Source organism: Varroa jacobsoni, unplaced genomic scaffold, assembly GCF_002532875.2.
Source record: "Varroa jacobsoni isolate VJ856 unplaced genomic scaffold, vjacob_1.0 scaffold_1087, whole genome shotgun sequence".
NCBI classification, from domain to species: Eukaryota; Metazoa; Arthropoda; class Arachnida; order Mesostigmata; family Varroidae; genus Varroa; species Varroa jacobsoni.
The window spans coordinates 123765-135173 of NW_019213989.1; the positions used below are offsets into that span (position 1 = coordinate 123765).

Consider the following 11409-nt stretch of genomic DNA (forward strand, 5'->3'; position numbering starts at 1 on the left):
AATAGGCTAACATCGTCTCGTTGTGCGACTTTATTTTGCCAAAATCGGTTCAGCAATTCTCTAAAAAACGCTATTAAAAATATTTTAACATCTCTCACACATCAAGCGGCCAATAGCCACTAGTAAACACTTATTAGACAATAGTAACTTCAGGGTGGCTTCGCTGTCTATTCGACGACACTGCAGCAACAAAGCCGACAATTATGCCTTAGCCGGTTGCCTACCTAATAATAAGGGCATGTTTTATACTAAATATGGTTTTACTTGCTCCGCCCTTCACATTTCCGACCCTACAACACAAACTTTGCGTTTCGTATAATCTAATAGGGTCAACACACTTCGTATATACGCGGGAAACGATCATTAGGCGCGGGGCAAACTAGATCTTATTGTATACATAAACACACCTCGCTATGTCACACTAGTACCGATATAAATGCGATCTTTTCGGTCGATGCCTCTTCCTTGTATAATAATAATGCAAGGAATTATTAAGATCATATATAATAGATTCTATAAAATATTACGGTGAGAAATTCGGTAGAAGTATATATAGTCAGTCGTCAACAATGTATGTATATGCATGTGTTGTTGTCTAAGGCGTTACGCTATATTCAACGAACAATCATTATACTTAGTTTATCTTCGTCTTTTATTGGTGTTTACAAGATAGTTGCATAAGACGATTTATTTGCACATCTTTTTTTTCTGGACCTTTCTATTGTTTAGTCGAGTTAATGGTGCCACTTTTCTTGAGTTTCTCTTCATTCATTATCTTGTCGTTATCAGCCCCTTTACTTTCTGTCATTATTTTTCAACTATCTGCCATCGCACCCTAAATTTTTGTCTACCCCACTTGTATTTTGCCTATCTTGTTTATTTTGATTATAGTAAGTTTATTTTTTTAACGCCAATGCAATACACTTTGCTTTGTTGTTTTTATTTAGATTGTTACGAAAGAATACTGCTTGTATTCTCAATATAATTAGAATATTTCAAGTTACATAACGTTTCATCTGTCTGATTTCTAGATCGTGGATAGAACGAATTTCTAGGCCGTGCATTGGTCGCCGTTGTATAGAGCACGAAAGTGTAGGACTGTTTTATATTGGGCCCTAATCTGATCACTCACTTGACAACTTCGTGTCTAAAATTAACCACGTATTTAACGAATGCATAGTTATTCAAAGCTTCCTTTATTTTCGGAACTGATAGCCATGTCACCACTGTTCTCTTAAAAGGTAGTACCTTCCCAGAGTTGTACTGCTACGGTAAGTGGCAACATTATGCAAAAACTAGTTAACCTAAAATAACCTAGAGCGCTTATCTGGATTCCATTAATCAACCAGACTAGCGTGTAGCACGAAACACTTGTGTGCATTTACTGCGCGTTCGCTGACCGCTCGACATTACTTGTACTACCACTACAAAACGACAGCTCTACTAATATATCTGTAAAATATAAATAACTTTTTTTTCTTTACTCATACAGGTTATGTAGTATGTGTCGTCAAATGTGTATATAGTTTGTTTGTTGGAACCATTGAAAAGTAGCGGCATCGCATTGAGTTTTCCTTTTAACCAATGAAGCATTAAGCAAATCGAGCCGTTGTTAATTATGCTAGGAGGCAAGAGGCAGCTTTTACTGTCCTAATAATAGCTGTCAATTACTCGAAAAGGTATAAGACTCGAATCTTCTTTTTTACCTATTGAAAAGCTTTGTTAAGCTTTTATGGCCCAGATCTGCAGCACTACCCGTTTTGCCTTTGCGAATAGAGTGTAAAGTAAGCGTACCGTACGCATTTGTCGCAGTTAAAAATTTGCACTTACGCCGCATTACCTACCAGCCTGATACGGGTGAGTCAGTTAGAGGTAATAGACCGCGTTCTTTTCAGAAGTACAAATTTTGAACTCCAGTCGCTAAATCTCAGCGTTAAAGCACTTGGGCACACTAGGTGCCTCTGCAAGTCCTATCGAGATCTGCGAATACTATGAACATTGTCATCGACACTAACCATCACAGCAGCTGCCATCTTTCTTTATTTGAAACCAATGGACTTTACTAAGTTATAAGCAGAACCAACCCGAGAGCCTTGGAATGGTTACTTATTTAGCAAATATACGAAGCAACATATAGCTTGTTAGGCAAGCTGTACTAATTCAATAATAATAATATAAAATCAAGACTATTTCGATTCGCGCACGTGGCGGGGTTTTTTTTTCAGAAGATGAGACTAGCCGAGAAGTTATGGGCGTCTCTCGGAGACACACACATTTTTTTATATTGCTTATATTGTTTCGAACAAGCCAGTGTTGCGACATGTATAATAGAAAGCAAATATATATTCCTAAGAATTCCACATCCTCCTAAATTATTAAATGCTGTCATCGTAGACCTTCTAGCTCCAACCAGCGTCAAGAAAAATCATACAACGCTGGTATCTTTATCTACGTTTAAATATAATTGCAATAAATTGAATATATAAAATGTATATATTTGGTTCGCTGTTGGATACATCCTCTGTTGATATTAATAGCATCCTAATTAAGGACCAACAAAAGTATAAGTTTATAAGATCATTGCTTAAGGCATGGAGTCATTTCTAAGTCCTAGAAGAAATTTCCTTCATACGCACGGCAATGTGCTCTCAGCCTTTTTTTTTTATAAAAAAAAAAATTGTAAATCAGAATTATTGGGCCACAGCAAATCTCGAATTAGCAAAATAGCAAGAGGACTATGCGATCATTAATATTTGGATAGTTACTGAATGAACTCTTAGGGCTAGATCATAGCCAACGATCTGCAGTTTATCCAAGCGGATGCTACACGTGCTCTGCTTTACCAGCTTGTCAAAACGAGTAATATTTATATATTCACCTAAAAAGTACAATTGCCTATACTTATACTACTTACTTTATATTATATCCCCCATATGCACCCTATGTGTTCGAAGTCGAAGAACATATCCGAAAAATAACTGAAATTATTTTAAAACAAAAGTCCTTATCTCTAAGTTAACATTAACTCAACATTGAGTGAACCCATTTAGCATAACTTTTTAAGCACCTAAAAGCATTATGCCATTATGAAATGTGATATTCTTTCTAGGTTACGAGCATATGCTGTCTATATTTACAATGCCGTAAAAAGGCAATGCATCTAGCGGCACAGCGAAATGCAAGCATCAGAATTTGATAGGTCAGTGTTTTCAATACCGTTTCGATCACTCACCGAGCGATTATTTAAAAAACTGGAATTTTGATGTGTCCTTAATTCAAATGCATCATTCAGATAATAAAAAAGTTAGGGCACCTGCAGAAGCTGATTTTCCTTAATCTTGTAAAATATATATTGCATCTTCACTCGCCCCCGAAAAAGAAACAAAGTTACGGCCCAAATAAACACCCTTACGTCAATGTGTTGCATATGTAATAATAACAGTATACGGCAATGATTTATTCTAAACACTGTTTCATAGAAATAAATTGTGTAAATTAAAAGCCTTGAGAAAAAATAACAAAGTATTACTTTAAAATTGAGCAATTAAGGCACAATCTATTCATCATAGTCCCTGCTAGCTGGCAGAATGATTATAGCTTTATGACTTATTATTAGTACGTTGTATCAACAATAATCTTTATTAAAGAACTATATTACCAGAACCGTGCCTACGAGTAGCTCATAAGCTTTTAGACCACAACTAAACCTGGGTAAGCTACACTCATCCGGTCTTTGTTTCATCAAAGATTTTATTGAACCTCGGTTCTCGTTCTAAACTTCGACACACAACTTTATAGACGGAGGCCAAATGGTAAATAGGCCAGTTTTCCAGATGTATCGTCGGCTTTGAGACGATTAAAAGCCTAACAATGTTGGCCCTGCTCAGAAAGGTCTTCAATAACTAAGAATGGAAGTTTGCTGGAAATGATTTATTTAATAGTGAATTTTTACTATCATTAAGGGATCTTTTTTAAAAAATAACCTTTAGAAAGACAACGTAGGTCCTACTTCACAGTAACGCACTAGCCTGCACTTCACGCAGTGTTCCTTTAAACCGTTGTTAAAAAGTATTATATTATATACTACAGATCATTACAGAATAGGATGGCATTAAATTAGGCTGAAACAAAGCAAACAAAAATCTAAATATAACATAGTATTAATAATTTAATGGGCGTTTTAAGATGAGTAAAATAGTGGCGAATAGATGTGTGTGTTACAAAAGGCTTACAAAACGAAAAGAAATCCTACACAATTTGAGATCGAATAAGGAAGGCTTGCAAATACCGAAAAAAACACCAAAAAAAGGTCAAAGTTTTAAATTAATATTTGTAATTGTCATATGCTTTATTTTTTTTACTTACACCTTTGTCAGGTAAATGAATATTTATGTTTTACAGAGTAAGCCCTGGAACTATTCGTATAGAGCAATACAAGGTGTATAGGAGCATACGAAAGCTATTAGAATAGATGATGTTAATTCTCTGATAGAAAGCAGCTCAATTTAGTACAAAAATTTAAAACTTACTATTTCTAATAAGGCTACCGTTTTCCACGTAAACAGGCTCTGAAATTTTTTTGCTATTACTATTATTGGTAGCAATAATAGTCACCGTGGTAGATTGAAACTACCGAATCAGGAAAACCATTATTAGGCTATCTGGAGCAAATCGTTCAAACGTTAATTATAGCGTTTCTTCTTTTTCGATATAATTTGGAATATTATTTGTCGTTACTTATATGCCAAAGACAGGTTCCTCAATGATACGATATTTCTTCTTTTGTACCATCATACTTGATTTAGTTATTCGTTACTATTGAATAAACTGGCGCCTGTAATATTTTCGATCATGAATCGCCCTATTGAGTGCAAGAAAGGAATATAACTACATTAAGTTAAAATGGGTCTTAAAGTACGTGACCCAGACCGCAATTTCAGCATTTCGATAAAATCCAGGAAGATAGCAATTTCAGCCGATTTTTTTTATACGCGTTTTATTTCTGATAATTTTATTAAGTAGCATAACTGACAAATCTTCCTCGTCATAGTCGCTTCTCTGTATTAAAACTGCTGTCCAGATTCTATTGAGAGTTATTTTAAGTCAGGTGTGTTTTATCTACGCCACTAAAAATGAACAAGTTTTATCAGTGATCTTGGATTTCTTAAGTGAAATTCACGTTATCACGTTACAAAATCAAATTGCACAATGAAAATTATATAAATAAAACGAATTTTGTTTTTTATAAAAAGACTCGCAGAGATAGTCGTTCTCAAGGTTATGACAGCTTTAAGGCGCACAACTCTGCTCTGGACAGTGTACATATTCTCACTATTATTACAAACGCAATTAGGCACGACCTTCTGCAGTTGACTTACCAGACCGACGAGAATGAATAGCACGATGAAGGCTCGTCCGAGCGTGGTCTGGCAATAGAGATCCCCGTAACCGACGGTTGACATCGTTACAATCAGGAAGTATACACATTCCCAGTATGTCAACTTGTTCGGGTTTTTAAAGTCCAATGGATCCCCTGAATTTTCCAGCTAAAATAAAAGCAGGGATAATGTAATATGCAGACTAAGTTAATAAATACGCATGTCAAATTGGTAATTCTGAATCATAACTAAAGTAATTGAGATCTTTGCGTTCGGTGTTATACATTTCCTTGAAATGTCAAATGTCTAAATCCGGGAAGAGGCCCAAAATATATACAGCCCTTTTTGCCACTATATGCCAATATATATAGTGCCAATATAGCCACTAACAATGTTGTAAGTAGCAACAAGAAAAACATGTTAGAAGGAAAGGAAAATAGCGCTTCGTTCTATTGGGGTCCCAACCTACGACAATTTAATCACACAGGTTTTCCTCAGACTCGCTCAGACTCAGATCGCTGTTAACACAGTAGCTCAAAAACGATATTTTGAAGCATCAAGCATTTTTATGAAAATATAATGGCTTTGGTTTATGCTCCTGGTAGTACTACACATATCATCAGCAACTCGTTAAATAACAACTCAGATACAACAGATGTATGTATTGCATCGAACGTTGTAATAAACGGAAGTACTACACCTAATAATGATAATACCGATGGCAACTAGTTCGGAATTTTATGTGGCGATATAAATTAATAAAGGCAAGGAAGCAATGTTACTATTATTTCTGTTTTACCCACTTTCAGTTTTTCGCGATTTATTCCGTAACAATAATGACGCCCAGATAAGAGGCAGCGATTAAAAGTGTTTACAGAATTACAGACACTCGAAGAAAAGTACGACAATTGAGAGACAACCGCTGAAACAACCTTTCGAGAAGCTTTAAAAACAACCGTCGTTTCTACCGGTAGGTATATGGTAAGAATGCCGTAAGTTCAACTTCGGCGTGTTCCCGTTGAGGACGCTTTAATAAACAGAAAAACAGCACAGGTATGAAGAACCGTTTCAATACGACGGTTAAAAAAAAGAGTATGTCCTTAGATGCTTGTGTGGAGCTATTTAAAAGAAAGGTCGAACAAACTATATCTTGACCTATCACAAGAAACGCAGGCGTAAAAGCCCTACCTATCACGCAGATTAGCCAGGCTTACGCTATTGAACGAAATAGTTATAGTCATATAGTGAAATCATTTCTATGCGGTATGCTGTGCTTTTACTTGAAAGTGGAAATCGTTTTATCAAGATTGGCAAATATGTCAAATGTGATGAGCAACTCGTACTTGATGACTCCAAAGATTCGAGCAGGCCTTTAGGACAGCCGTGTGGCCCGACGTCAGAATTCTAACAACTAAGCTGACACAGTGAGCTTTATAGGAGATCGCAGCTGTTCACCACAGATTGTACGCTGACAGTCGATATAAGTCACAGCCAAACGCTCTTAGAATTAGTTGGTAATAGTAACAATGTAATTCTTTGATACAATCGAATATCATTCGAGCACAACTAAGTTTTTCGGCTAACTAACTTATTTGATAATATCGAAGTAAGTGCTTAAAATTGTGACCGTTAACCAGTATGGGGGTCTGATGCTGACATGTTCCGCAGATATTTACAACCGATTAAGGCGACCTCAATGAAAGAGATTCTCGTCATTAAAAATTTAGACAAGTCCAAGAATAAATCAGCACTTCCATATGCCTTAGTAAATCGCTCACATAGCGAGCAGTGACACATGCACGGAAAGCGCAATTCTCGTTTGCGATTGATTCCCTATTATCGAGCTGCCTCTCTCAGATGGCAGAACAAAACTGTACGACCTTCCCCGCTCGGTCACACCGTCAGCGTTTTTTTACCATCGACTGGATTGACTTTTGGGGGGTTTCCTACAAACATCGCGTTAATACTAAGGAAAGGCATCGATGTGAGTCAATGCCAAAGCATTTAGCTCACGATTTGCTCACAATAATGGATATCCATAGCTATTTTAGTTACGAGATAAAATATGTATAATGTTGCAATTTTTTTGGTTGTCACAGAAGAACAACTTCAGTGGTACAAAGATTGATGATCGTAAACACGACGGTATACGGCAAGTGCCTTGTTCGGCATTTGTGCATTTATTATCAACTGTGTTAAGTACGAATACGATAAAATTTCTCGGATCTCATAAATAATACCAATCTGAAGCTGGAAGTCGTTCATGAAACGACCAGCATTTTCGAAGACTTACCCCATAATCTTTTTTGTGTCAAGTGTGTGCGTATGATGATATGATAGCACTCGGCATTTCAGCAAAGATAGCTGAAAGCTGTGTCTGAGATTTTGGCAGTGTACTCGATCTTGTTGAGATAAAGGGCACGTTTTGTCGATCAGCCATCTACCTGGTGACTAATCAAAAATGGAATTGACGCAGCGAATTGAACATAAACAATAATCCTTGATTTTTTAGCTTTAAATTGAAATGGCACAAGAAGTTGTTATTATAGTCGGAAATCTAAAAATACAATTAGGGGTTCACTGATTCCGGGAACTTTTATTCATTTACCCAACCTTCAAAATTTAATAAAGCTATTAAAAAATCAAGTTTTTTGACGAGTAACCGTTAGCTTATAATCCATTTCAGCGTATATAGCATCAGCTCTATAAAACGAGATGTTTCGAGAAACGCGTGATGCCGTTTGGCCAGAAAGGAAAAGTGTTTTGCGTCGGGGAAAGATGATCAACTGTGTTTATTGCTAGCATCAGTACGGAAGCGGCGAGTGTCAGGTCTTCAGGGTGCTTCATAAAGGATCCGAACCAATCTCGTATTCTGTATGTTGTAGGAGATCTCAAGGTCAATTGGATGGCCTCATAAATATAGTGCAGTTTGGTTGTCGCAATCGCTTGAACTATCAAGCTTTTTGTAAGGACTCAACGAGGTCGACCTTCAGTACCTTTTTTTTTTAAACTGATTTTCAACTGCCCTTTCTATGACAGGCTTCGGTGCCCTTGCCTTAGTATTAGCATCGGATAGTCAGCCTAGCAGTCTAGCCATGTAGGTTAGCTTCGATGCTCTACTACGTAACGCTGTCGCCGAAGTAAAAGTTTCTCTTACTTCTTATATACTGTACGAAGTACGCCTAAACTACCATGCTGGCAGACAGATTGCTATCAAAACTGCAGCCGAACGGCTAAACCGTTAGTTGAAGCATTGACCGGTTGCTTGGACTTCTGCGTCCTAGCCATATCTAAATCGGTATCGTAATACGTATGTGTACTATTCAAGCCAATTCTAAATAACGATTGTTAAGATAGTTTTCGATTTTTCCTTAATTTTACAACTCAGTTATTGTTATAGCGGATAGAAATTTTACCAAGTGTATAATTCCGGCGGCAGTTAGCCAGACGGAGATTACAATCGATACGAGCTGGGCCAGACGAATCGAAGAGCTCGTTTTGAGCACGTTCAGATACTAAAATACAGAAAATAACTTGTTAGAATAGCAATAATAACACTTCACACTCATATCATTATAAATATCAATGAAGACTCGGACAACGCAATATTTAAACGTGTGAAAATTTATGACACAGAGACTTTCACGTGGCACCCGATCACGTAACGCAAGATGTTCCACAGCACACAGACGTTCCACTAATACAGAATCCACAATGAAAGTAAACTGTTATCTAATATTTAGATATGAAATGAACGCGATTATCAGCATCATTATTTTACTGGACGTAGCAGTTGATTCTAGCTTGTGGCATTATGAGGTAAATATACGTTATCTGTGGTCATATTTGAGTTGAATCTCTGTTAAGATATATATACTTTAGCCATTATTACCTGGAGGATGTCGGGAACCGACATGAGGCGCAGAGCGCGAAGGAAACGGAGCCCGATCCACGTCCTGTAAAAAAGAATAAAAACAAAGGCTCAACAAGGTTATGTTGAACTAGATCACTGAAAGGTATCAACTGACTTGAGTTCGGCTCGTTATTTTGTCAATGAATGGATTCAATAAATGACATAACTAAAAGTCTTTCACACTTAGAAATGCTGACAGAGTATCAATTTACCGTCACTAATAGTATCTTCATACAAAGCTATTGAACGCTTGCTTTTCACTATCGAGGCGTTATAACGACCACAGTTTCCTCGCCACGAGAGATACCTGACAATTTCACACCACGATTCAATCTTGTCGAAATCACAATAAAGCATTATATGTGAACTTATCTAATATCGCAACTTTACCGTAATTACTTGAAGAATGTTCGTGCCGCTTCTGTAGCGCACCCCAATAAGCCCCAGAACAGCGCTCCTATATAGTAGCGTTGTTTTAGTCTCAATGCATGCGCTATTATTGCCCTTTTTCTAATTGTGTGATAAGGTCTTAATAAAAAGTGTAGCTTTTTGGACGTAAGATTTTGATACCATACGATAGTCGGCACGAAGGTGCATATCAGCCGAACGAATCTGCGCATTACGTATCACTATACAAATAAGCGAAAAAATTATGATGTTTAGACGGATTTAGCTTGTATGTAAAAGTGAGATGGAATTAGTAGGCTAAACTTGGGATCTCTTAGATTGTGAATCATATGATTATGACCCAAAAACTGTGTAAGAATGCTGTTGTTCTTCATGACGTACAAGTAGCTTTCAAACCTGCAAGCCGTAACCGACATGGAACCCATCTAGGATTTTTCGCTTTTAATGAGTCGATATATAAATCAACTTGTGTAACACTCCTAAAATTACTATATAGGCCTGGCTTTGACAATGGGAAGCTTCCAATAGTACATTGCCGGCGCCAGAGAGCTTTGCGTTTATAGTAGTTAACCTATTTACCACCAAAAGCAATAATTATACGACTATGATCTATTCAACAGACTTGAGCTTACGTACCGAACTGTGTGAATTGCCAAATATCATCATTCGTAGGCCAGTTCGTACGGAAACGCGCCGGGTGATCATTTGCTTTTTGCAGCGAAAGGCATGAAATGTCGCCATATCACTTTGCCAGATGGGTATTAGGTTAAAAGTAAGCATAAGGCCCAAAGTGTGTATACATTTTCCACAAACCTGTCCAAGTAGATGGAGACGAAGGACGGCGGAATCGTAAAGTAGTCAACAAATGAATACAGCTCCAACATGAACCACAGCTTGTCACTCGCCGCTATGAACTGGAATGTTTAAGAAATTCATTGTCAATAACGCACTCTGATGTATGGGAAAAAAAAACACGCTTCAAATCGTACACTGTCGCTGAGCGACGTCTAAAATTTTTTACTTCGTGCAGGGGTTGATAGCGCCATCTACTAAAGTTGTGTTGAAATGTATAAGAGTCATTTTACTTACCCTTATAAAAAAATAAACCATAAAAAATATATTGAGAGCTAGATCTATTTGTTGTGTCGTGTTCTCCGCCCAGGCCTGGCATTTTTCAACACCATCGCTGAAATAGCAAATGGAAGGAAATTGTGCAATTATCAGAGGGCTGCGGTAAATTCAGGATGCCAATGGAAAAAATATTAGGCATGCGGGTTTATTTCGACGCGTATTAATAGCACGTGAAAGCGACAATTATTATTATTATACAATATAAGTGAAGTGATTAATGATATGAAACAACAGAAATTATGTTCATTTCAAGTCATTGTTATATTTTTCAATTCTTAGGAATAATTCTTAAGTGGTTAAGAATAGTTTTTCAGCTTTTACGTTAAAGGACCCTAGTCAGCCAAAATTGGACAAAAGCATTAGAATCGAAGAAAAAATCTACTTAGTACTCTATCGATATGTAACAGCTAAGCCTTCCTTAGGAATTCGGCGATACGTCATCGTGCTTTGTCCTTTAATAACATTCGCATAGTTTAAAATCCACTGTTCTCTTAAAGGTTCTTCTTCTTCTTCTTCTTCAACAAAGCTCAGAAAAACATAACGTTTAGTAGTAGTAGTCATGTGGCGGACAGCTTCTAC

The 11409-nt window shown here is 37.0% G+C and overlaps 1 protein-coding gene across 2 annotated transcripts in view; it reads right to left on the reverse strand.

Annotated features, from left to right (window-relative positions):
* slo (calcium-activated potassium channel slo) overlaps window positions 1–10885 on the reverse strand; it is a gene marked incomplete at its 5' end in the record, with an annotated part of 76630 nt that extends 65745 nt beyond the window's left edge. For both annotated transcript variants that reach the window (XM_086970929.1, XM_086970928.1), the window contains 5 exon segments: window positions 5379–5546; window positions 8795–8893; window positions 9271–9334; window positions 10513–10613; window positions 10789–10885. In XM_086970929.1, the coding sequence (XP_086827055.1) occupies window positions 5379–5546; window positions 8795–8893; window positions 9271–9334; window positions 10513–10613; window positions 10789–10885 (529 nt within the window).
* Between the last annotated feature and the right edge of the window lie 524 nt (window positions 10886–11409).